Source organism: Oncorhynchus tshawytscha, linkage group LG06 (assembly GCF_018296145.1).
Source record: "Oncorhynchus tshawytscha isolate Ot180627B linkage group LG06, Otsh_v2.0, whole genome shotgun sequence".
In the NCBI taxonomy this organism is placed as follows: domain Eukaryota; kingdom Metazoa; phylum Chordata; class Actinopteri; order Salmoniformes; family Salmonidae; genus Oncorhynchus; species Oncorhynchus tshawytscha.
In genome coordinates, this window is record NC_056434.1 from 49,790,760 (window position 1) to 49,818,435 (window position 27,676).

General features: G+C 44.2%; 1 protein-coding gene and 1 long non-coding RNA gene across 2 annotated transcripts in view; one reads left to right on the forward strand and one right to left on the reverse strand.

Annotated features, from left to right (window-relative positions):
• LOC112253493 (copine-8-like) overlaps positions 1–27,676 on the forward strand; it is a 74,093-nt gene that overhangs the window by 30,474 nt on the left and 15,943 nt on the right. Inside the window, exons 5-9 of the mRNA XM_024425450.2 lie at positions 8,266–8,305; positions 18,342–18,418; positions 24,448–24,511; positions 24,840–24,943; positions 26,961–27,065. Of these exons, the coding sequence (XP_024281218.2) occupies positions 8,266–8,305; positions 18,342–18,418; positions 24,448–24,511; positions 24,840–24,943; positions 26,961–27,065 (390 nt within the window). The remainder of the gene's footprint in view (positions 1–8,265; positions 8,306–18,341; positions 18,419–24,447; positions 24,512–24,839; positions 24,944–26,960; positions 27,066–27,676) is intronic.
• On the reverse strand, positions 14,783–17,001 carry LOC121846684. The gene is made up of 3 exons (XR_006083628.1): positions 16,666–17,001; positions 15,899–16,248; positions 14,783–15,755 (listed from the first exon to the last, which is right to left on the reverse strand). It is a non-coding gene; the product is annotated as an uncharacterized LOC121846684 (long non-coding RNA).

Here is a 27,676-nt window from a genome sequence, read left to right on the forward strand (position 1 = left end):
TGAGATTCTACTTTGTCTCTGTACTGACGCTTAGCTTGTTTGATAGCCTTGCGGAGGGAATAGCTGCACTGTTTGTATTCGGTCATGTTACCAGACACCTTGCCCTGATTAAAAGCAGTGGTTCGCGCTTTCAGTTTCACGCGAATGCTGCCATCAATCCACGGTTTCTGGTTAGGGAATGTTTTAATCGTTGCTATGGGAACAACATCTTCAACGCACGTTCTAATGAACTCGCACACCGAATCAGCGTATTCGTCAATATTGTTATCTGACGCAATACGAAACATCTCCCAGTCCACGTGATGGAAGCAGTCTTGGAGTGTGGAGTCAGCTTGGTCAGACCAGCGTTGGACAGAGCTCAGCGTGGGAGCCTCTTGTTTTAGTTTCTGTCTGTAGGCAGGGATCAACAAAATGGAGTCGTGGTCAGCTTTTCCGAAAGGGGGGCGGGGCAGGGCCTTATATGCGTCGCGGAAGTTAGAGTAACAATGATCCAAGGTCTTTCCACCCCTGGTTGCGCAATCGATATGCTGATAAAATTTAGGGAGTCTTGTTTTCAGATTAGCCTTGTTAAAATCCCCAGCTACAATGAATGCAGCCTCCGGATATATGGTTTCCAGTTTGCAGAGAGTTAAATAAAGTTCGTTCAGAGCCATCGATGTGTCTGCTTGGGGGGATATATACGGCTGTGATTATAATCGAAGAGAATTCTCTTGGTAGATAATGCGGTCTACATTTGATTGTGAGGAATTCTAAATCAGGTGAACAGAAGGATTTGAGTTCCTGTATGTTTCTTTCATCACACCATGTCACGTTAGCCATAAGGCATACGCCCCCGCCCCTCTTCTTACCAGAAAGATGTTTGTTTCTGTCGGCGCGATGCGTGGAGAAACCCGTTGGCTGCACCGCCTCGGATAGCGTCTCTCCAGTGAGCCATGTTTCCATGAAGCAAAGAACGTTACAGTCTCTGATGTCCCTCTGGAATGCTACCCTTGCTCGGATTTCATCAACCTTGTTGTCAAGAGACTGGACATTGGCAAGAAGAATGGTAAGGGAGTGGTGCACGGTGTGCCCGTCTCCGGAGTCTGACCAGAAGACCGCCTCGTTTCCCTCTTTTTCGGAGTCGTTTTTTTGGGTCGCTGCATGGAATCCACTCCGTTGTCCTGTTTGTAAGGCAGAACACAGGATCCGCGTCGCGAAAAACATATTCTTGGTCGTACTGATGGTGAGTTGACGCTGATCTTATATTCAGTAGTTCTTCTCGACTGTATGTAATGAAACCTAAGATGACCTGGGGTACTAATGTAAGAAATAACACGTAAAAAAATAAAAAACTGCATAGTTTCCTAGGAACGCGAAGCGAGGCGGCCATCTCTGTCGGCGCCGGAAGTGATATATATATGTCACTGGCCAGCTCTCAGCTGTGCTTCCCTTTGTAGTCTGTAATGGTTTGCAGGCCCTGCAACATCCGACGAGTGTCAGAACCGGTGTAGTACAACTCGATCTTAGTCCTGCAGACACTTTGCCTGTTTGATGGTTCGTCAGAGGGCATAGCGGAATTTTTTATAAGCTTCCAAGTTAGAGTCCTGCTCCTTGAAAGCGGCAGCTCTAGCCTTTAGCTCAGTACGGATGCTGCCTGTAATCCATGGTTTCTGGTTGGGCTATGTACATACGGTCACTGTTGGGACGATGTCATTGATGCACTTAATTATGAAACCATCGACAGATGTGGTGTACTCCTCAATGCCATTGGAGGAATCCCGGAACATATTCCAGTCTGTGCTAGCAAAATAGTCCTGTAGCATAGCATCTGCTCCATCTGACCAATTTTTTTATTGATCTAGTCACTGGTTCTTCCTGCTTTAATTTTTACTTGTAAGCAGGAATCAGGAGGATAGCATTTTTGTTCAGATTTGTCAAAGGGAGAGCTTTGTATGCATCTGTGTGTGGAGTATAGGTGGTCCAGAGTTATTTTCCTTCTGGTTGCACATTTATGTTGATAGAAATTAGGTAAAACTGATTTAAGTTTCCCTGCATTGAAGTCCCCGGCTACTAGGAGCGCCGCCTCTGGGTGAGCGTTTTCTTGTTTGCTTATGGCGGAATACAGCTCATTCAATGCTATCTTAATGCCAGCGACTGTGGTGGTATGTAAACAGCTACAAAGAATATAGATGAATATAGATGAAAGCTCTCTTGGTAGGTAATGTGGTCTGCAGCTTTTCATGAGAAACTCTACCTCAGGCGAGCAATAGCTCAAAACTTCCTTAGATATTGTGCACCAGCTGTTGTTTACAAAAAATACATAGACCCCCGCCCCTTGTCTTATCAGACACCAGCTGTATGTTGATATTGTTGTTGTTCGGCCACAACTCCGTGAAGCATAAGATGTTAAAGTTTTTAATGTCCCTTTGGTAGTTTAATCTTCCCAATAACTTGTCCATTTTATTGGTTCTTGTCGGGATTCTAGCAGCCGTATTTAGCACTAACTGAAGTTTATTTAGTGCTTTATCTGGGTAGCCGGAAAGTAGAGCATTGCAGTAGTCTAACCTAGAAGTGACAAAAGCATGGATTCATTTTTCTGCATAATTTTTGGACAGAAAGGTTCTGATTTTTGCAATGTTACGTAGATGGAAAAAAGCTGTCCTTGAAATGGTCTTGATATGTTCTTCAAAAGAGAGATCAGGGTCCAGAGTAACGCCGAGGTCCTTCACAGTTTTATTTGAGACGACTGTACAACCATTAAGATTCATTTTCAGATTCAACAGAAGATCTCTTTGTTTCTTGGGACCTAGAACAAGCATCTCTGTTTTGTCCGAGTTTAAAAGTAGAAAGTTTGCAGCCATCCACTTCCTTATGTCTGAAACACATGCTTCTAGCGAAGGCAATTTTGGGGCTTCACCATGTTTCATTGAAATGTACAGCTGTGTGTCATCCGCATAGCAGTGAATGACATCCCCAAGAGGTAAAATATATAGTGAAAACAATAGTGAAAACATATAACTTTTTTTCTACATTTCGGTATAAATTCCCCTTTATGGGATGTTTTGGAACATAATATGTTCATGGGGCAAAATAAGGTTTTAGAAAGACGGATAAAAAATAACAGTTGTGAGACATGAATATGATGCTGTTTGTTTAAGAGCTATGCGGTAAACAGAGGTACATGTTCATTTTCTGCCCGCGTATGTGTGAATGCCTGCCTGGGTGTTTGGTCGGTGAGAGTATGAGTAGGTTTGAGAGACAGAGAGAGCGTGAGGGTATGCGTGTGTTTGGGTTACAGAGGGAGTGATAAGGAAAAGAAGATTGTGTTTGTAGCGTGTGTTTGTAGCTTAACTCTGTTGTGAGTGGGTGAGCATCAGGCTGTATTACCATCTACACTGATGGCCTTCCAACAGCTCTTAGCAAAGAGCCGGCGGCCGAGGCTCTGCCACACTGACATTTTACATTTGAGTCATTTAGTGCATTCATATTCATAAAGCTAGGTGAGACAACCACATACAGTTGAAGTCTGAAGTTTACATACACCTTAGCCAAATACATTTAAACTCAGTTTTTCACAATTCCTGACATTTAATCCTCGTATAAATTTCCTGTGTTAGGTCAGTTAGGATCACCACTTTATTTTAAGAATGTGAAATGTCAGAATAATAGTAGAGATAATGATTTCTTTCATCACATCCCCAGTGGGTCAGAAGTTTACATACACTCAATTAGTATTTCGTAGCATTGACTTTAAATTGTTTAACTTGGGTCAAACATTTCGGGTAGCCTTCCACAAGCTTCCCACAATAAGTTGGGTGAATTTTGGCCCATTCCTCTTGACAGAGCTGGTGTAACTGTGCTTGGTTTGTAGGCCTCCTAGCTCGCACATGCTTTTTCAGTTCTGCCCACAAATTTTCTATGGGATTGAGGTCAGGGCTTTGTGATGGCCACTCCAATACCTTGACTTTGTTGTCCTTAAGCCATTTTGCCACAACTTTGGAAGTATACTTGGGGTCATTGTCCATTTGGAAGACCCATTTGCGACCAAGCTTTAACTTCCTGACTGATGTCTTGACATGTTGCTTCAATATATCCACATAATTTTCCTGCCTTATGAAGCCATCTATTTTGTGAAGTGCACCAGTCCCTCCTTCAGCAAAGCACCCCTACAACATGATGCTGCCACCCCCGTGCTTCACAGTTGGGATGGTGTTCTTCGGCTTACAAGCTTCCCCCTTTTTCCTCCAAACATAACGATGGTCATTATGGCCAAACAGTTCTATTTTTGTTTCATCAGACCAGAGGATATTTCTCAAAAAAGTACAATCTTTGTCCCCATGTGCAGTTCAAACTGTAGTCTGGCTGTTTTATGGCGGTTCTGGCACAGTGGCTTCTTCCTTGCTGAGCGGCCTTTCAGGTTATGTCAATATAGGACTCGTTTTTACTGTGGCTATAGATACTTTTGTCCCTGCTTCCTACAGCATCTTAACAAGGTCCTTTGCTGTTGTTCTGGGATTGATTTGCACTTTTCTCACCAAAGTGCATTCATCTCTAGGAGACAGAATGCATCTCCTTCCTGAGTGGTATGATGGCTGCGTGGTCCCATGGTGTTTATACTTGCGTGCTATTGTTTGTACAGATGAACGTGGTACCTTCAGGCATTTGGAAATTGCTCCCAAGGATGAACCAAATTTGTGGAGGTCTGCAATTTTCTTTTTGAGTTCTTGGCTGATTTCTTTTGATTTTCCCATGATGTCAAGCAAAGAGGCACTAAGTTTGAAGGTAAGCCTTGAAATACATCCACAGGTACACCTCCAAATTTAGTCAATTAGCCTATCAGAAGCTTCTAAAACCATGACATCATTTTCTGGAATTTTCCAAGCTGTTTAAAGGCACAGTCAACTTCGTGTATTTTAACTTCTGACCCACTGGAATTGTGATACAGTGCATTATGAGTTAAATAATCTATCTGTAAACAATTGTTGGAATGATTACTTGTGTCATGCACAAAATAGATGTCCTAACCTGACTTGCCAAAACTATAGTTTGTTAACAAGACATTTGTGGAATGGTTGAAAAACTAGTTTCAATGACTCCAACCTATGTGTATGTTAACTTCCGACTTCAACTGTATCATAGAAATTGTATTTGTCGTGGGGATAAGACTGAATGAGAGACTCTTTGAATAGGTAGGGTTTTCAGCTGACGTCTTGTAGGTGTGGGATGGTTAAGAGACAGAGGCGGCAGTGCTAGGGTAGGAATGTATGGTTTGAGCATAGCCTGAAGGTAGAGCGAGTCAGTTCCTCTTGCTGCTTTGTAGGCAAGCACCATGGTCTTGTCGTAGATGCGAGCTTCGACTGGAAGCCAGTGGAGAGTGCACAGAAGCAGCGTGACATGGAAGAACTAGGGAAGGTTGAACACCAGGAGAGCTACAGCATTCTGGATAAGTTGCTGGTGTTTGATGGTACAAGTGGGAGGCCCGCCCAGCCAACAGAGAGATGCAGTAGCCCGGACGGGAGATTACAAGTCCCTGGATTAGGACCATCACCTCTTCCTGTGTGAGGGGAAAAATTGTACTCTGTGGATGTTGTAGAGCATGAACCTGCAGGAGTGAGTCACTGCTTTTATGTTTGCCGAGTGTGTTGTCCAGGGTCACGTTTATTTGTACTCTGGAAGGCGGACATTGTGGAGTTGTTCACCGTGATGGAGAAGTCTTGGAGCTGGCAGGCCATCTCCGGGAGGCAGGGCAGCTATGTATATCCTCACTAGTCACATGATTTCATCTGGAGAGAGAGGGGAGAAAGAGGTCAAGGCGTAGGGTACCTCTGTGTGAGTGAGGGCAGTGGACTCAATATGCTGAGTGAAGGAGGAGCGGAAGTCGTCGACATTCTTTCCAAAGTGGTTGACAAAGTTGTCCAGGGAGAGGGAGGTGCGGGAGGATTAGAGAAGGAGGAGAAGGTTTAAAAGAGTTTCCCTGAGTTGGAGGCAGAGGCTTGACATTTTGAGTGATAGAAAAGCTGCTTTAGCAGCAGATACAGAGGAAGAGAAGGTAGAGATGAGGGAGGGGAAGGATGTAATTTTCCTCCGAAATTGTTTTTCCACCATTTCCTCTCCGCTTCCCGCAGCCCTGTTCTTTTAGCATGAAGTGAGTCAGTCTGCCACTGAGTTGGGAGGGCCAAGCTGGCCGGGAGAAAAGGGGACAGTGAGAGTCAAAGCATGTGAAAAGGGAGGAGAGTAGGGTCGAAGAGCCAGTCAGGAGACAGGAGGATTTAGCAGAAGGGAGAGATGATAGGATAGAAAGAACAAAGATTGCAATGTTGCATTACCATCTGGGTAGGGGCTGACTGGGTAGGTGTGGAGGAGAGATGGAGAGAAAATAAACAAAGTAGTGATCAGAGACCTGGATGGGGGTTGCAGTGATATTAGTAGGCGGACAGGATCTAGTAAAGATGAGGTCAAACGCATTACCTGCGTTGTGAGTGGGAGGTGACTGGGAAATGGTGTGATCGAAAGATGAAGAGGGGGAAAGAAATTAATTAATTAAATTAATCAAAAGCAGATGTCGGGAGGTTGAAGTCGCCCAGTACGATAAGTTGTGAGCCATCGTCAAGAAATTAGCTTATCAAAGTGTCAAACACACTGAGGAACTCTCCAAGTGCACCTGGTGGATGGTAAATGACAACAATGTTAAAGGGACACTTTGGGATTTTGGCAATGAGGCCCTATATCTACTTCCACAGAGTGAGATGAATTTGTGGATACCATTTTTACCCATAGACTTCCAGTAATTCCACTAACGCTAGTTAGCATTGGCTCGCGAATCTAACTCTGACTGGACACATAGACATAAAAATGGTATTCACGAGTTCATCTTACTCTGGGGAAGCAGACAAGGAGGGCCTCTTAAACAAAATCCAAACGTATCCTTTAAGCTTCAGTGGACAGTGACAGTGACTGCATGAAATGCAAATGAGGACATGGACAGGTGAGCAAGGGGAAAAAGAGAAAATCTACACTTAGGAGAAATGAGTAACCCTGTGCCACCACCACGACGACTAGATGCTCACAGACTATGAGAAAATGTGTAGTCAGATGAAGAGCGAACAACTGGAGTAGCAATGTTCTCTGGGGTAATCCATGTCTCCATCAGGACTGAACTCGGCCTTGTTGATTGCAGATTTGCAGTTCCAAACGCTGCTGGAGACCAGGAATTCCACATGGGTTGTGTGCACAGTGTACACTAAATTAGAAGGGTTGCAGCCACAGGGTGGGGAGAGTCTGTAAAATGTACAGGGAGAGGAGCAAAGAGGTATAGAAAACATGCACATAGTTAACAAAGCTACAAAAGAGTGCAATTAGGTCATCTGAAAATAACTAGGTAAGATACTAAAGTGAGAGAGTGGTGTGAAGCCTTCCTCGTATTCCTTCCTCATAAGGAAGTGTGTGTGACACACACACACACATTTATCCAACCAGGAAAGCAGCCTGCCACACACGCTCAGCCGCCCGGGGGCATCCTCTCTCACAAACTCTCTCACATCAAATCAAATTTTATTAGTCACATGCGCCGAATACAACCTTACTGTGAAATGCTTACGAGCCCCTAACCACAAAGCAGTTTAAAGAATGTGTGTTTTTGTGTGTGGGTGAGACGGAGCATGTGCAGCCAAATGCATGTCGGTGTTTTTTCTTCTCCTTCTCATTAAATGAATCCTTTATGAATATCTGTGAGTGACCGAGGCAAAGACGAATAGAACATTACGCACACCTGTGCATTCTGCCGTCGGCGGGTCGGTTGCGTACCAATGTTCCCTAGTCTTATGGAATTACGTTTGCACCAACGTGGTATTGGATCATCTCTCTCCTTCTCTCAGCTGCTTGGGTGTCGGATCTCTTTTTATCTTACATGGCACTCTGTCTGTACAGAGAAACAGATACCATCACACCTGCACACACACGCACACACACACACACACACACACACACACAAACACACACACCTGCGCATGCACCCGCTCACACACAAGCTTGCACGCACTCATTAAAACACACGCACAGGGATATACTGCACTACAATAGAATTGCTCTCATCATCTTTCTTTTTGAAAAGCGTCAGCACACAGGTTGCACTTGTTTTTTAAATTTTAAATAGTTTATGTAGAACCTCCATTCTTGCTATGTCTGAGTGTTTATAACCATTGTTGTTGGCTGCCGAGCCTTTTTGTAAAATAGTACAATGATTTTCCGCAAACAGCGATTTATACGTAATTTTCTGTTTCTGTCCAGGTACGACCTCGACTCGAAGAGCGACAACCTGTCTAAACATGTGAGTTGCCTTTTCCATCTCGTGCGTAACCACTCTCACTGTTTAGTAATGATCTCATGGGACACATACGGATATTCTCTAGAAATCCTTCCAGTCCCAAACCATATTACAGACATGAAGCCAGGTAACTTCTCCAGCTCCTCAGCCTCAGCTCCAGCCCCAGCTCAGAAATTCCATCATTTAGTGTTTTGTTGATGGTGGTGCAAAACGCTGTCTCAGGCGCCGCTCCAGAATCTCCCATAAGTGTTCAGTTGAGATCTGGTGACTGAGACGTGTGCGTGTACACACACACTTTCAACCCCCTATGCTCCTTTGAGACCCAACTTTCAATGTCACTGAAATCTGTTCTTCTAGCCAAAGTAACCAAAATAATGGGCAACTGGGCATTTTTACACATGACCCTTAGCATTGATTGTTTGTTAGTCATCTCAGGAACCCTGCCTCTGTGGAAGAACCTGGTTTCAATATACTTTTGTATCCCTAATTTACTCAAGTGTTTATTTTATTTTGACAGTTACCTGTATATGATACAACAAAATAATAATATATGATAAAGGCATACTTCTCTCCGAAGGGACTCAGAACCTTTTTTCTATGTCTATGTGGTCTATGTGGGAATCAGACCTACGACCGTGGCATTGGTAGCGCCAACCTTACCAACCTTACCAACCTTACCAATTGAGCCAGATCAAATGCTGTATTTCTATTGTTTGAGCCATTGTGTCATTTACGTTTTTTTTTATGCAACCTTTAAGAACAAATTATTACAATGACGGCCAAACCTGGACAACGCTGGGCCAATTGTGTGGTGCCCTATGGGACTCTCAATCACGGCCGGATGTGATACAGCCTGGATTTGAATCAGGGACTGTAGTGATGCCTCTTGCACTGAGATGCAGTGCCTTAGACCGCTGCGCCACCTGGGAGACCAAATGGTTGTAAGGGCTTTCATAAGGCACTGTATTTCATATCTCCCGGCTAGCTGAAGGGGTCCATCAGCCAATTCTTGGGCTACAATACCTATTTTGCCAATTGGCCTGGACCATTTTACTGCCGACACGAAGCCCCGCCGATCCATCACGACTGGTCTGCAGACATAACCGTCCGAGGGGGTTTCAACAGGCTCCTCCGTCAGGACGTCCCCTGAAGGCCCATCTGCTAGCCTGCTAGCCCCGGCCCGCTAGCTGTCTGAATCGCCGTGTCTCCAGCTCGCCTAGCTACTTACTAGACCCTATGGTCACTCGGCTACGCATGCCTTTCCCAAATGTAAATATGTCCTGTCCATTGCTGTTTTGGTTAGTGATTATTGTCTTATTTCACTGTAGGGCCTCCAGCCCTGCTCAATATGCCTTAGCTAGCCCTTTTGTTCCAACCACCACACATGCGGTGACCTCACCTGGCTTAAATTACGCCTCTAGAGACAAAACCTCTCTCATTGTCACTCAATGCTTAGGTTTACCTCCACTGTACTCACATTCTACCATACCCTTGTCTGTACATGGTTAACCTAGGCCCTGCAGCACCTAGCTCCACTCCCATTCTCCAGGCTCTCTCATTTGTTGACTTATGTAACCGTAAAAGCCTTGGTTTCATGCATGTTAACATGAGAAGCCTCCTCCCTAAGATTGTTTTATTCACTGCTTTAGCACACTCCTCCAACCCGGATGTCCTAGCTGTCTCTGAATCCTGGCTTAGGAAGGCCACCAAAATTCCTGAAATGTCCATTCCTAACTATAACTTTTTCCGACAAGATAGAACTGCCGAAGGGGGCGGAGTTGCAATCTACTGCAGAGATAGCCTGTCATACTATCCAGGTTTGTGCCCAAACAATTTGAGCTTCTATTTTTAAAAACCCACCTTTTCAGAAACAAGTCTCTCACCGTTGCCGCTTGTTATAGACCCCCTTCAGCCCCCAGCTGTGCCCTGGTCACCATCTAGCTTCGGAGTTCGTACTGTTAGGTGACCTAAACTGGGACATGCTTAACACCCCGGTCGTCCTACAATCTAAACTAGATGCCCTCAATCTCACTCAAATGATCAAGGAACCTACCAGGTACAACCCTAAATCTGTAACCCTATTAGATATCATCTTGACCAACTTGCCCTCTAAATACACCTCTGTTGTCTTCAACCAGGATCTCAGCGATCATTGCCTCATTGCCTGCGTGCATAATGGGTCCGCTGTCAAATGACCACCCCTCATCACTGTCAAACGCTCCCTAAAACACTTCAGTAGGGGATGCATGGTTTCTCTTTTAAAGTGCTTTCTTCTCCATCTTAAATAAGCACGCCTCATTCAAAAAATGTAGAACCTAACCCTAACCCTTGGTTCACCCCAGACTTGACTATCTTTGACCAGCACAATAACATCCTGTGGCGTTCTGCATTAGCATCGAATAGCCCCCGCGATATGCAATTTTTCAGGGAAGTCAGGAACCAATATACACAGTCAGTTAGGAAAGCTAAGGCTAGCTTTTTCAAACAGAAAGTTGCATCCTGTAGCACTAATTCCAAAACGTTTTGGGACACTGTAAAGTCCATGGAGAATAAGAGCACCTCCTCCCAAAGGATAGGAAACATTGTCACCACCGATAAATCTACAATAATCAATAATTTCAATATTTTTTTCGGTTGGCCATGCTTTCCACCTGGCTACCCCTACCCCGGCCAACCCCTCAGCACCCCCTGCAGCAGCTTTCCCTAGCCCCCCCACCCACTTCTCCTTCACCCAAATCCAGACAGCTGATGTTCTGAAAGAGCTGCAAAATCTGGATCCCTACAAATCAGCTGGGCTAGACAATCTGGACCCTCTCTTTCTAAAATTATCCGCCAAAATTGTTTCAACCCTTATTACTAGCCTATTCAGCCTCTCTTTCGTATCGTCTGAGATCCCCAAAGATTGGAAAGCTGCCGGGTGCATCCCCCTCTTCAAAGGTGGAGACACTCTAGACCCAAACTGTTATAGACGCATATCCATCCTGTCCTGCCTTTCTAAAATATTCGAAAGCCAAGTTAACGAACAGATTACCTACCATTTTGAATCCCACCCTACCTTCTCCACTATGCAATCTGGTTTCCGAGCTGGTCATGGGTGAACCTCAGCAAAGCTCAAGGTTCTAAACAATATCATAACTGCCATTGCTAAAAGACAGTACTGTGCAGCCGCCTTCATCGACCTGGCCAAGGCTTTCGACTCTGTCAATCACCACATTTTTATCGGCAGACTCCACAGCATGGCTTCTCAAATGACTGGTTCACCAACTACTTCTCAGATAGAGTTCAGTGTGTCAAATCCGAGGGCCTGTTGTCCGGAACCACTGGCAGTCTCTATGGGTGTGCCACAGGGTTCAATTCTCGGGCCGACTCTTTTCTCTGTATATGTCAGTGCTGCTGGTGTTTCTCTGATCCACCTCTGCGCAGACGACACCATTCTGTATACATCCAGCCCTTCTTTGGACACTGTGCTAACAAACCTCCAAACGAGCTTCAATGCCATACAACACTCCTTCCGTGGCCTCCAACTGCTTTTAAACGCATGTAAAACCAAATGCATGCTCTTCAACCGATTGTTGCCCGCACCCTCCCGCCCGACTAGCATCACTACTCTGGACGGTTCTGACTGAATATGTGGACAACTACAAATACCTAGGTGTCTAGTTAGACCGTGAACTCTCCTTCCACTCACATTAAGCATCTCCAATCCAAAATTAAATCTAGAATCGGCTTCCTATTTCACAACAAAGCCTCCTTCACTCATGTTGCCAAAAAAATACCCTGTAAAACTGACTATCCTACCGATCCTCGACTTCGGCGATGTCATTTACAAAATAGCCTTCAACACTCTACTCAGCAAATTGGATGTACTCTATCACAGTGCCATCCATTTTGTCACCAAAGTCCCATATACTACCCACCACTGTGACCTGTATGCTCTCGTTGGCTGGCCCTCACTACATATTCGTCGTCAAACCCACTGGCTCCAGGTCATCTACAAGTTTATGCTAGGTAAAGCCCCACCTTATCTCAGCTCACTGGTCACCATAGCAAAACCCACCCGTAACACGTGCTCCAGCAGGTATATTTCACAGGTCATCCCCAAAGCCAACACTCCCTTTGGCCCGCCTTTCCTTCCAGTTCTCTGCTGCCAATGACTGGAACGACTTTCAAAAATCACTGAAGCTGCCTCCCGGGTGGCGCAGTGGTTAAAGGGCGCTGTACTGCAGTGCCAGCTGTGCCACCAGAGACTCTGGGTTTGCACCCAGGCTCTGTCGTAACCGGCCGCGACCGTGAGGTCCGTGGGGCGATGCACAATTGGCCTAGCGTCGTCCGGGTTAGGAAGGGTTTGGCCGGTAGGGATATCCTTGTCTCATCGCGCACCAGCGACTCCTGTGGTGGGCCGGGCGCAGTGCACGCTAACCAAGGTTGCCAGGTACACGGTGTTTCCTCCGACACATTGGTGCGGCTGGCTTCCGGGTTGGATGCGTGCTGTGTTAAGAAGCAGTGCGGCTTGGTTGGGTTGTGTATCGGAGGACGCATGACTTTCAACCTTTGTCTCTCCCGAGCCCGTAAAGGAGTTGTAGCGATGAGACAAGATAGTAGCTACTAACAATTGGATACCACGAAATTGGGGAGAAAAAGGGCTAAAAAATTTACAATTTTACAAATAAAAAACTCACTGAAGCTGGAGTCCTATATCTCCCTCTCTAACATTAAGCATCAGCTGTTAGAGCAGCTTACCGATCACTGTACCTTTCCACAGACGATCTGTAAATAGCACACCCAACTACCTCATCCCCATATTGTTACTTATCCTCTTGCTCTTTTGCACCCCAGTATCTCTACTTGCACATCATTATCTGCACATCTATCACTCCAGTGTTAATGCTAAATTGTAATTATTTCGCCTCCATGGCCTATTTATTGCCTTGCCTCCCTGCTCATCTACATTTGCACACACTGTACATAGATTCTTCTATTGTGTTATTGACTCTACGTTTGTTTATGTGTAACTCTGTGTTGTTTTGTCGCACTGCTTTGCTTTATCTTGGCCAGGTGAGAACTTGTTCCCAACTAGCCTACCTGGTTAAATAAAGGTGAAATAAGAAAATAACATACTGAACAAAAATATGAACGCAATATGCAACCATTTAAAAGATTTTACTGCGTTACAGTTCATAGAAGGAAATTAGTCAATTTAAATGCATAAATTAAGCCCTAATCTATGGATTTCACATGACTGGGCAGGAGCGCAGCCATGGGTGGGCCCGGGAGGGCATAGACCTACCCAATGGGGATCCAGGCCCAGCCAATCAGAATGGGGTTTTCACCACAAAAGGGCATTATTACAGACAGAAATACTCAGAAATACCTCAGTTCATCAGCTCTCCGGGTGGCTGGGCTCAGACGGTCCTGAAGAAGCCAGATGTGGAGGTCCTAGGCTGACATGGTTGCACGTGGTCTGCGGTTGTGAGGCCAGTTGGACATACTGCCAAATTTACTAAAAATGACTTTGGAGGTGGCTTATGGTAAAGAAATTAACATTAAAATCTCTGGCAACAGCTCTGGTGGACATTCCTGCAGTCAGCATGCCAATTGCATGCTCCCTCAAAACTTGAGACATCTGTGGCATTGTGTTGTGACAAAACTGCACATTTTAGAGTGGCCTTTTATTGTCCCCAGCAGAAGGTACACCTGTGTAATGATCATGGTTTTTAATCAGCTTCTTGATATGCCACACCTGACAGGTGGATGGATTATGTTGGCAAGGGTTGTTGCTGTTAAAGAGAATATGTTCTCAGTCAATTTACCTGGTCAAATAAGGGTTAAATAAAAATGTCAATTGCTTGTGTTTCTTGGCCCAAGCAAGTCTCTTCTTATTGGTGTCCTTTAGTAGTGGTTTCTTTGTAGCAATTCGACCATGAAGGCCTGATTCACGTTACTTGAATTCTGAGAGGCATTTATTTGGGCTGCAATCTGAGTTGCAGTTAACTCTAATGAATTTATCCTCTGCGGCAGAAGTAACTCTGGGTCTTCCTTTCCTGTGGCGGTCCTCATGGGAGCCAGTTTCCTCATAGCGCCTGATGGGTTTTTTTGCGACTACTCTTGAAGACACTTTCAAAGTTCTTTGTTTTCCGCATTGACTGACCTTTATGTCTTAAAGTGAACTGTCGTTTCTCTTTGCTTATTTGAGCTGTTTTCTCTATAATATGGACTTGGTCTTTTACCAAATATTCTGTATACCACCCATACCTTGTCACAACACAACTGATTGGCTCAAACGCTTTACAAAGAAAATAATTTCCACAAATGAATTTAACAAGGCACACCTGTTGAATTGAAATCCATGGTTGAGAGAATGCCAAGAGTGTGCAAAGTTGTCATCAAGGAAAAAGGTGGCTACTTTACTACATGATTCCATGTGTTATTTCATAGTTTTGATGTCTTCACTTTTATTCTAAAATGTAGAAAATAGTACAAAATTAAGAAAAACACTTGAATGAGTAGGTGTGGCTAAACCTTTGACTGGTACTGTATATTCTCGTTACCTCTCATTCACAGGTGTCCATTTCAATTAACTTGGGCGTACCTGGAACTACTACCACTCTCGTTGTCAGAGTCAGAGAATGCATTTGGTATCATGGCTGCAAGGATTAGGATTCTTGGTCGTCCAATCGAGTGTAGCCCTGAAAAGGCTAAGGGCATTCTCCAAATTCCAGGGCGACATTTTTTGCAAGTTAAACAAGTTGAAGGATCCCCCCCCCCCGGACGTGTGCCATGGCAGGAAGACGTGGTTAGGAGAGGACAACTCAACCCAAGGCCAAGCAGTCATGCAGAAAAGGCCTTTGTTTGAACTGCTCACACACCCCTTGATGGACACACAGACCCAGTTCTTTGTGTGCACTGTGAACCAAAGTACTTTGGCTTAAAATTTAGAGTTTTAATCTTGTTAATAAAATGAAACCTGATTCTATGACGTCTCAGTGAGCAGTAATTTAGATTCAATTCATGTTCAAATAGAATGCATTGAAACACCTTGTATTGAGATGAAGAAATGCCAACAGAGCTTTTTCAGCACACAAATATAAACCTTTTTTCTTGCTTATGGGCTCTGAAAGTAAACCACAATACAAAAGTGTGCGAGACCAGACAAGTAAACAAGTGTCTATGGAATAAAATTGAAGTCTGTGTAGTTACAAAAATTCCCGATCAGTGTCTGCTATGAACAGACGTGTGAACAACAAAAGTGTCTATGGAATAAGATAAAAATCTGGTGTCTGGCTCCAGAGATGTCAGAACAACAACAGAACAAGTGAATTTCACTGTGTTCCAAGTTGTTTGGTTCCATGTCCTCTTCTTGAAGTCATACACAAACTCATGCAGCTGGTGATCTAATTCCTGCCAGAGTTTTGGCGAGAGTTCTCCCATGAAATCAGCTATAGGTGCCAGGGCCCTGTGGATAGGATGAGAAGAGGGGTGGGGAAATTAGGATTGCCTGGAGAGCAGTGTGCATGGTGAGGCGAGGAGGAAAAATCACAACAGAAGAGAGGAAAGGGGATCGGAGGGAAGGAGGAGTCTGAAAATATTTGTATTTACCTCTGGGATAAGTCTTCAATCATTTGCAATGCCTTTGCGAGTGATGTGTTAAGTGCTGAGTCTGCAGGTCCTTTCTCCCTTCTCACACCAATGCTACTTCTGCTGCTGTTCTGTGGCACTGGTGAGGAGCAAGCCAGTAGAGTAGGTCTTGGAGGTGAGCCCAGGATAGAGCTTCCCAGGTCCTGCATGGAGATTGTTTCTAATTCTGCACTGCAGCTCAGTGCGTGAGATGGGCTGGGGCCGATGACCAGTCAATACCGAGGGCAGATGTAGTGCTTGGGCTAGTAATAGGCAGTGCTGGGGCGCAGAGAACAAAACCAGGTGCTGTCTCCATTCACTGGTGTTTGTGCCTTAAAATAAAAAAGTTTAGTACACATATCCAAACCATCCAAAACGATCAATGAACAAAATATCAAATATCATTAACCGAGATTACAATAGACTATATAATGTTGCAAACGTCCTGGCCTAGCTTCTTATCTCTGTTCAAACATTTGCACATTTTTCACTAGCTGGACCTTGCTACCAAACTTTGACTTTGGTGTTACCAATGTGGGAAGCTTATGATTTTCTTTCTCTGACAAAATGATTTTTGATCAAAAGTTGTAAAGATCTTTAGTTTAGTTGATTGGCTTGCTTTCACTGCACGACTATGCTGCTAGGCTAGCTAGCAACTAGCCAGCCATGTAGCTAGCGCCAGAAGGCTAGCTATTGTTAGCGAAACATGGCTACTCTTTTCATCAACTACAATAGAAAATACAATATACCTCATCTTTTGGTGAAGACGGCATGTAGCTTTCAGTCTTCCCATGCTCCACATGCCAAAAAAAAGCCAGCAGTAACATTCCTGAAGTAGCCTTTCCACCGGCATCTCCACTGCTGCCCTTGTTTCCTTTCTTTGCCTTGAAAAACTTGTTGTGAAACCTACCCCACTTTTTCCAACAAGTGGTTTGTTCGGATCCCAGTGTCTCCTCAATCTCCCTACAAGAATTTGCATTTACATGTTGGTCTTTATATAAGGCAGTAGTTGCGAAGGTATTTCTGTACCTACTCGGTCAACCGATGCTCAAAGTTGTCGTTCGAAATGGTTGAATCCACGCCGAGTTTCGGGCTGAACCTACAAGAAGAAGAAACTTGCGTCACCCCTACAGTTGACCAATCACGGACGAAGGGGCACAGACCTTTCAAACTTTGGCTGGCCTTGAGAAAAATGTTTGATTGCCAGCTCAGCTGACTAAGCCCTAGCTGAACACCAAAATGAACAAAATGTCATCATAATATATGCATAAACTGTTCCGAACTGTTTCGGTTGGGAAGCATGCGCCCGCCTATAGCCTAGCTGAGACTAGGCCTATTCTCCGGGTTCTGATGTGTACAAACCTGTTCCTCTTTGCCTCTACTGGAAAGCTCACCACCACCTTTAGCCCGTCCCGCATATTAGTGACAGCACAATCCCCCGGGTGTTCTAAAATATACACTGAAGGAGGGATGGCTGTTTTCCACACTCTCTCTTTCCGTAGAAGAGCAATGGGCCTAAGTTGCACGGTGGGACAAAAGGAGAGGAGTGATAATCACCGACAGGCAGAATAGATCCTGGGAGCAGCTTTCTGCCCGTTGGACCAAACACAGCTCATCTGTCAAGTGAATTTATTATACGCAGAGCCAGGCTGGGCCCAGTAGCATAGTACAAGGCCTCACTCTTTTGAGTCTCGACACACTGAGTTTAATTTCATTGCTCCAGCCCAAAGGGCCTGTGCGAAATACACCATGCATACAAAACTAAACAATACTACCCTCTCTACTTATGTGAGCCACCACAGTATATTGGGCAGAGAGAGAGAGAAAGACTCAAGACCATCTGTTTGTGTCAAATGATAAAAGCTACATAGCTTTCACACCTTCCATGGCTCAGTTGGTTAAGGCATGACGGGGCGCCTACGGTAGAAGACCAGGTTGTGGGTTTGATTCTCACCTGGAACAATGCGTTAAGTGTATGTGCTATATGTGTTAACTCTGTGTTACCTGTAAGTCAGTGAGAACGAAAGCATCTATAAAATTACCTTCTTTACTATTAGGCTTTGTTCATCACGTATCAATGTCATTCTTCATCCCATATGCTCATAGGATTTAATAGAGAAGCTTTACAAAAAAATATTTAGTCGAAATGTAAATATCCTAGGACATTATCTTGGGCTGTGTGGCATGGTGGGGGGCTAAGCCAGGGGTTTGGGAGGTAGATGGAGGAATATTAGAAATCATAGCTAGAATCAGGGTCACTTTTTTCCATTTGAACCTCCTTGATCTGCTCGCATAGCATTTGTGCTCATTACGTTCTGAAAATCTTACAAAAAAATGTATATCAAATTTGTTTATTTCTCATCTATCTTTTGGGCCATTTCTCTCACACACTCACTCGCTCTTTCTTGTGTGTGTGTATGTGTAGGACTTCCTGGGCCAGGCATTCTGTACCCTGGGGGAGGTGGTGGGCTCCATGGGAAGCTGCGTGGAAAAACCTCTCATGTAAGTAATGTACTGTACCGTTCTGTCACAAACACACACACACACACACACACCCTAATTGTTGCTATTTTTGGCCTATTTTGTCCTCATTATAAAAAGCCAGGCCCAAGAGGCCACATAATTTACATGGTTTAAAGGGTTCTATTTTATTTGAAATTTTGCGTCGTTGGTATTCTATTGATGTACAGTATATTCAACATTGGGGCCAATATCGTCGCAATTCCAGTCAATTAAGGAAATAGATTGATCATTAATAATATGATTCCTAATACACTACCCCACTTTGAGAACTCTTTGTTGTTGGCTAAGCAAGGTTACCACAAATTAATGTTGAGCATTAAAAGAACCCTGTTCGTGCCTATTTAATGAAACTCAGTTGATGTACAATGCATTCGGAAAGTATTCAGACCCCTTGACTTTTTCCACATTTTGTTACATTAAAGCCTTATTCTAAAAAAAATTTTTTTTTAAATGTTCATCATCAATCTACACACAATACCCCATAATGAGAAATCAAAAACAGGTTTTTAAGAAATGTATTAGAAATTTAAAACTGGAATATCACATTTACATAAGTGTTCAGACCCTTCATTCAGTACTTTGTTGAAGCACCTCTGGCAGCGATTACAGCCTCGAGTCTTCTTGGGTATGACGCTACAAGCTTTGCACACCTGTATTTGGGAAGTTTCTTCCATTCTTCTCTGCAGATCCTCTTAATCTCTGTCAGATTGGATGGGGAGCATTACTGCACAGCTATTTTCAGGTCTCTCCATAGATGTTCGATAGGGTTCAAGTCTGGGCTCTGGCTGGGCAACTCAAGGACATTCAGAGACTTCTCCCTAAGCCACTCCTGCTTTATCTTGGCTGTGTGCTTATAGTCATTGTGCTGTTGGCTCTCTCTGTACTTTGATCCTTTCATCTTTGCCTCGAAACTGACTAACCTCCCAGTCCCTGCCGCTGAAAAACATCCCCACAGCAGGATGCTGCCACCACCATGTTTCACCGTAGGCATGGTGCCAGATTTCCTCCGGACGTGACGCTTGGCATTCAGGCCAAAGAGTTCAATCTTGGTTTCATCAGACCAGAGAATATTGTTTCTCATGGTCTATGAGTGTCTTTAGGTGCCTTTTGACAAACTCCAAGCGGGATGTCGTGTACCTTTTACTGAGGAGTGGCTTCCGTCTGGGCAATCTACCATAAAGGCCTGATTGGTGGAGTGCTGCAGACATGGTTGTCCTTCTGGACGGTTCCCCCATCTCCACAGAGGAACTCAAGAGCTCTGTCAGAGAGACCATCGGGTTCTTGGTCCCTGACCAAGGCCCTTCTACCTCGATTGCTCAGTTTTTTGCCAGGCGGCAAGCTCTCTGAAGAGTCTTGGTGGTTCCAAACTTCTTCCATTTAAGAATGATGGAGGCCACTGTGGTCTTGGGAACCTTCAATGCTGCAGAGATGTTTTGGTACCCTTCCCCAGATCTGTGCCTCGACACAATCCTGTCTCTGAGCTCTACGGTCAAATCCTTCGACCTCATGGCTTGGTCTGACATGCACTGTCAACTGTGGGACCTTATATAGACAGGTGTGTGCATTTCCAAATCATGTCCAATCAATTGAATTTACCACAGGTGGACTCCAATCAAGTTGTAGAAACATCTCAAGGATGATCAATGGAAACAGGATGCAACTGAGCTCAATTTTGAGTCTCATAGAAAAAGTTCTGAGTACTTATGTAAATAAGGCATTTCAGTTTTTCTATTTTAAAATATTTGCAAACATTTAAAAAAAAAACTTTTCACTTTGTCATTATGGGCTATTGTGTGTACATTGCTGAGGAAAAACTTGTATTTAATACATTTTAGAAGAAGGCTGTAACGTAACAAAATGTGGTCTGAATACTTTTGAAATACAAATAGAACGTAAGAATCCACTTAGATAATGACAGGTTTCTTTCTCATCCATAAATGATTTTATACACTGTATGGGATGCCAACAGTGTTGTTGTTGCCAGCTGCTGTTTTTTACACAATGGGATAAGAAGGGGCTTCACTTGCATAATGTTTCAGCATGTTTAAAAAATAACAAAGATGATGACACATTCTCAAGTGAATTATTATCAAGTTAGAAATACACATGCGTTAATTTGGGAGCCATGTCGCTATGTTAATCTGTGTCATTTTGAGGCATGATTGATCAAGGAGCCAGGAGTCTTATTGGAGATTGATCAAATTGACTAGAGTTGAAATTGAACTGGAACTACAAATGAACTACAACAGAACTTAAATGTTGATTAATATGCACTGTCACTGTCAACTAAATGTGATGAATAGTTTCCAACTGGGAAGTCTTACACAAATTGGAATTGCAAATTTGTACATTTATTTTTTAATAAAAGCATATGGCCGCTCTGGAAAAAAAGGCTAATATGGCCTGTGCTGTGCTCTACAAATATACATGCTTTATCTTCAGTGATGTATTCCAGTATAATGTAAAATACTGTACAATATGGCCTGGTATTTTGAAACAGGTTTGTTAGTGTTAGGAGCCCCTCTGTCACCTCCACTAATGGTTCCTCAGGGGGGTTTAAGTGCAAAGAGAAAAATACCTGCGTCCCAGATGGCACCCTATTCCCTTTAGAGTGCACTCCTTTTGACCTGGGCCGGTAGGGGTTTAGTGCACTACATAATGAATAGGGTGCTATTTGAATGTCCATTTATTTTCTTCCTGAGGCACTGAGAGCAGGGTGTGTTCTTCATGTGTGAACTGTAAGGGGTGGCCCTCACTCCACTGTGTGTGTGTTTGTGTTTGCCTGAGATGATTGTTTGTGTGTGTGCGTGCGTGCGTGCCTGCCTGCCTGCGGGTGTCTGACTGAGTGTGTGTGTGTCTGTGTGTATGCACGTGTGTGCATGTGGCAAATGTATATACAGAATGAATCAATGGGTTGTCGCAGCTGAATGGGTCTGCAGAAGAATGACACAAGACGATGATATAAGAATGTGCCGCTGTTGTTGAGTTATATAATCATCTCAGGCTACACTTTGTGTGTGTGTGTGTGTGTGTGTGTGTGTGTGTGTGTGTGTGTGTGCGTGCGTGCGTGCAGCCGGTCCTCTGTATCTTAAAGTGGCACCTCTATTTACATAGAGACGGCCGAGTCAGAAGCGTGGCACTTGTGTTCAGTGGAGTGGAGGAAGATTTGACAAATAAAGAGCAGAGCAAAGGAGGAGCATATGTACAGAAGTAAACAATGCTGGCTGTAGACAGATGCTCTTAGGAGGCACACCACAAACAGGCATTCAGATAATAATTTCATAATTTATCCTGATGATAATAATGACTGCCATGAACATGTCACCCAGCATTTATTATACTATTACACATGACCGGTATACCCCTTTTTACATTGTCCTGTGATACCCACCCTACTGTGCTGGTCCAGATATTTTCTTTTCACTTAAAAATGGGAAGTTGAGCCAAAAAAGTATAGATTGTCCCTGTTCTAGACTATAGGTGAGAACTTACAGTTATGACTAACTGTTCCCTGAAGGTGGGAAACAAGGTACAACACAACTATGGGGAGTTTTTGCACTACTGAAGAACATTTGAACCAATCCTGACAAGGCCAGTGTGCCTCACCGGAAGCCACAAGTGATAATCCCGAGGCACAGATAAGTTTGTTCCATTCAGTATCGCCCGCTGTTCATCGAGTGCAGAACTGGGCGGTGCGGGGCCGAACAGGTGATGTACCTCATTTCCCTCCTACAGGGAACATTAGTTACAGCCATAACTATACATTCCCTTTCAGTCGGTCAACTCCGTACAACCCAGCTATAGGGATATGAAATCACGCCCCATGCCAACCTTAGCGTACACCAAATGAAATGGCCCACGGCAGACCACCCAGAGTTCCAACCTGACAGGAAAGCCTGTTGGACCCAGGTATTGTGCAATCTGTGCGCTGCCTAATGACTCTCTCCCGTCCTAGATGTAAGCACACTGTGGGCTACCCTGGGGCGGCAGGGTAGCCTAGTGGTTAGAGCGTTGGACTAGTAACCGAAAGGTTGCAAGTTTGAATCCCCGAGCTGACAAGGTACAAATCTGTCGTTCTGCCACAGAACAGGCAGTTAACGTACTGTTCCTAGGCCATCATTGAAAATAAGAATTTAAAAGGTAAAATAAAGGTAAAATAAAATAAAAAATTAAAATAAACATGGTGTAGCTGCAGAACTTATATATGCTAAACAAGAGAGCTACACGATCAATTCCAAAATGGGAGGCAGGAATCACCAATGCCAGTACACTAGCTAGCTCGCCTTGAGGAGTCAGCTACCCTGTGGGTAGCACGCTATGCAGCTCTGTTTAGCTAGCCTGATCCCGTCCACATAAGACCTGATCATCGACCATCTTTGGGACGAGAGGTAAACGTGTTTGATCGAGGCAGGTACAGGCGGCCTGGCATGCCCACTGACCCGGCCGTCCTCTCCCTTCAAGTCGCCTCCCTTAGCCGGTGATAGATCGCAAAGCAACCGGGTTGAGCTGGGGCGGCTTTTGTGTGCCTCAGTCATAACTGGGAGACAAGATATTTAATCCGACCAAAGCCCCAAATCATCCTTGGGTCACGTAACTCATACCCAGACGAGGTACGGGCACCCGTGAAAGCCATAAGAATTCCACACGTTCCCCAAAGGAACCTGCGCGCACCATGGACTAGGGGAACAGTGACAGCTGCGTGCAAGCCAGTGTTACTGTCACCGTCCCGCACACAAGCTGACCCAAGCGGGGGGCAGATGGAGCATGCACCGCGTCGAGACAGACGACAAAACGTGAGTATCTTTTTTATCTATTTAGACAAGGTCTTGAACCCGAGCCCGGCTTGTTAGCTTTCGTTGTTTTGGTTACTTTACTCGGCCAATTAGCCAGGCTAAACACGCAGAAGATTACCTAACAGATTCAGCAGGAAAATCACGAAACCAGTTACCAAGCTTTTAAAACGCAATTTCAAGAAGGATGAGCACGTCCTCCTTAAGTCAAATCAAATCAAATGTATTTATATAGCCCTTCGTACATCAGCTGATATTTCAAAGTGCTGTACAGAAACCCAGCCTAAAACCCCAAACAGCAAGCAATGCAGGTGTAGAAGCAAGTGTGAGTGGTAAGTTGAAGTAAACCCTTGTTTTTCACGTTCCCCATGTTCATTATTTTTAAAGAACACGTGAAATTGTTCTGCTCAGCTCGAGGTGAAGCGCAGAAGAATGGAAGGAATGAATTCGTGCCTTGGGTTTATCACCTGTGGAAGGCCAGACTTCCGGTGAGGCACGGTGTTCATTGGCCTTCTCAGGCGTGATTCTAACATTATTGAGTAGAGGGCGTTAGCGTATGAACTCCCCATAGCTGTGTTGTACCGATTTCACTGACTGAAAGGGAACCATATCTACTATGTAGATCATTTAATGGAAGGACTCGTATGAACTGCAGAGTTAGTTCAATGCCATTCGTGTTCTTTATCCAGTCTTCACTTTCCTATACCCTCTCTCTCTTCCCCCCAAGGTTTTATGCTCACTGCTCACCCAGTCAGTCCATTTCAGTGAGTGCTTCTCTCGCTGGGCCTCCGAGAGCCCCGGTTGCATTTCAAAGACTCACTTCAATTTGCCATCTATTTTCCTCCATGCATGTTATTGCATAATTCCAGCAACATTATATAGCTCTATTTAGCCAAATGAAAAACAATGTTGCTCTCTCTCTCTCCAGTCTAAATCAAGCCTTGGGGTTCTGGCATTCATGTGTCTATTTTTACTTGGTCAATTTCTTTCTGTCGTCATTCTGCACAAAACGCTAGGCCTCATCTTTGTCAAGGAAGGTATTGACGGACAAGTCGTCATTGTAAATAAGAATCTGTTCTTAATTGACTTACCTGTATAAATAAAGGTGTCCTAAAATAAAATACAATAATGGACGGAGAGCCATGAACAACGCACAAATGTACAGTAAATGCTGCCAGAAGTGATGATTCTAGTCTCTCTCTTTTTGTGGTTTAACAGTGGGATTCCAGGGAAGAAGTGTGGTACCATCAAAGTGAGAGCAGAGGAGCTGAGCAATTGCAGGGTGAGTTGGTTTTTGTGTGTAAAAAAAAGTGTTCCCCTTTTTAATGAACAGTCATCATGAAAATGGAACAGCTTTAGCATTTTCAACAGTGACTTTTCAGTCATACATGTACCACACATACTCTACATGGGAGCACAACAATGACTTGTTGCCTTTTTTCCTACAAATAATCCACCAAATACTAAGGGATTCGGTCAATCAAAACAGGTCATGAAATGTAAAATAATTAGAAGGAGGGGGGGAAGCAAACAGAGAAAAATGACTATTTTCCCAGGCTGTGGTTTTCATTGTCTGTCTGTTCCATCTATCGGTAACATGTTCTCTCTAGGAGTCAGTGATGCTGCAATTCTGTGGGAACAAGTTGGACAAGAAAGACTTCTTTGGGAAATCGGATCCTTTTCTGGTCTTCTACCGCAGTAACGAAGACGGATCGTAAGTCATCACAACAAGCGTTGATTTATTATTACATACAAAATCGAATGAAAACTTGATTCATTCACAACCACTAATCATGTTTGTTTGCATACTGTATACTGTACTATGTGATGGGTGGCAGGTAGCCTATCGGTTAAGAGCATTGGGCCACTAACCGAAAGGTCACTTGTTCAAATTCCCGAGCTGGCAAGATGGAAAAATCTGCCATTGAGCAACAGCAACTGACTGCTCCCTGGGTGCCGATGACGTGGTCATCGATTTAAGGCAGGCCCCACAACTCTGATTCAGAGGGGTTGAGTTAAATGCGAAAGACACATTTCAGTTGAAAGCATTCAAACAGGCAAAGCGTAAATACAGCACTAAGATTGAATCCTACTACACCAGCTCTGACCCTCGTCGGATGTGGCAGGGCTTGCAAACTATTACGGACTACAAAAGGAAATCCAGCCGCAAGCTGCCCAGTGACACAAGCCAACCAGACAAGCTAAATGACTTCTATGAGCGCTTCAAGGCAAGCAACACTGAAACATGCATGAGAGCAGCAACTGTTCTGGATGACTGTGTGATCACGCTTGCCGTAGCCGATCTGAGTAAGACCTTTAACCTTTTTGGGATAGGGGGCAGCATTTTCACTTTTGGATGAATAGCATGCCCAGAGTGAACTGCCTCCTACTCTGTCCCAGATGCTAATATATGCATATTATTGTTAGTATTGGATAGAAAACACTCTGAAGTTTCTAAAACTGTTTGAATGATGTCTGTGAGTATAACAGAACTCATATGGCATTCAAAAACCTGAGAAAAAATCCAACCAGGAAGTGGGAAATCTGAGGTTTGTAGTTTTTCAATTCAGACCCCATTGAAGATACAGGGTGATATTAGTTAAGTTTCACTTCCCAAGGCTTCCACTAGATGTCAACAGTATTTAGAACCTCTTTTGAGGATTCTACTCTAAAGGAGGGGCTCATAAGAGATCTTTGAGTGAGTGGTCTGGCAGACACAGTGGATAATAGGTCTGTAGCTTCCAGTCGAATCTCGTATCCACAACAAGACCATGGGGCTTACCTACGGAACAGCAAGAGTCGTCTCCCGTCTGGACTACTGCATCTCTCTGTTGGTTGGGCCTCCCGCTTGTGCCCTCAAACACCTGCAACTTATCCAGAACGCCGCAGCCCGCCTGGTGTTCAACCTTCCCATGTTCTCCAATGTCACGCTGCTCCTATGCACCCTCCACTGGCTTCCAGTCGAAGCTCGCATCCACTACAAGACCAAGGTGCTTGCCTACATAGAGCACGAGGAGCTTCCGCTCCCTACCTTCAGGCTTTGCTCAAACCCTACAACCCGAGCACTCCGTTCTGCCACCTCAGGTCTCTTGGCCCTCCCACCCCTAAGGGAGGGCAGCTCCCGCTCAGCCCAGTCCAAGCTCTTCTCTGTCCTGGCACCCCAATAATGGAACCAGCTTCTCTCTGAATCTTGGACAGCAGAGTCCCTGCCCATCTTCCTGAAAACATCTGAAACCCCTACGTCTTCAAACATTGTCTTAAATAATCCTCCTCCTCAAACCCCCCCTCCCCGAACCAGCATTTGCACAGTATAGGTGGTAAGGGATGAGTGGACGTGAAAGAAAGGATGAGAGGAGAAATTAATCAAATGAAAGGCAAGGAAAATAAAGGGTGAGCCTGAGTTAAACATACATTGTACGGGACGGCTTTGCCCAGCAGATGTTTGTATGCGAGCTGACTCCCATATCTTGCACTCAACAGATTTGGCTTTTGTGCAGCTGGATATTTACTGAAGCAGTTTAAATGGCTAGCTCTGGGGCACAACAGCAGCATGATCTCCCTGACCACATGGCCACACTGTATCCTGTATAAGAACATGAAGCTGCTGCTGCTGTTGTTGTTTTGAATTCTATACAGCAAAAAATATATATATATATATATATATATATAAGTAGGAGTTAAAAACAACATGTTCTCTTGAAAGGGTCCTGACAGACATTGTGTGTTTCTAGATTTACTATCTGCCATAAGACAGAGGTGGTGAAGAACACTCTGGACCCAGTGTGGCAGGCCTTCAAGATCCCTGTCAAGGCCCTGTGCAACGGAGACTATGACAGGTAACTCATTCCTTAGATGCAGGTAACTGACAGATGCATAGATTCAACGCTTTGAAATAAAAAAGGAGAATGGCAGAGAGAGTCCCTTTGAAGTGACTTCCTCCTTCTACGCTACACCCCCCTTCAAGCTAATGAGCAGTCATTCTGACTGTAACATTCTAACAGTGTAATTCATACATTTCCTATATGCTATTGCAATTTTTTTTTATGTGGTTGTGTTTGAAGGCCTTGGGTAACATTTTCAAATAACACAATACCATTTTCATTCATTTACAGTATGTAACTGTAGGCTATATGTAAAAAAGTTATATTTGTAGAGTGCCTTTGTTGCAACTATGAAACATAAAGCATATGTTTTGGAACACGGTAACAGCTTCTTTTTATGACAACAAAATAAAAATACCCCAACCACCAAGATGCATGGTCAAGACGCACAGTCAAATTAGGAAAGCATCAATAGCCTTAACATCATTATAAGTGGCCTTGATAAAGTGGCCTTGATAAATTGTGAAACTCTATAATGGACATTAAAACCAGATAATGGGATAATTTGAAAATATATTGGGACACCTTACAATCATGAAGCAATATGCGCCTACACATGCAGACCG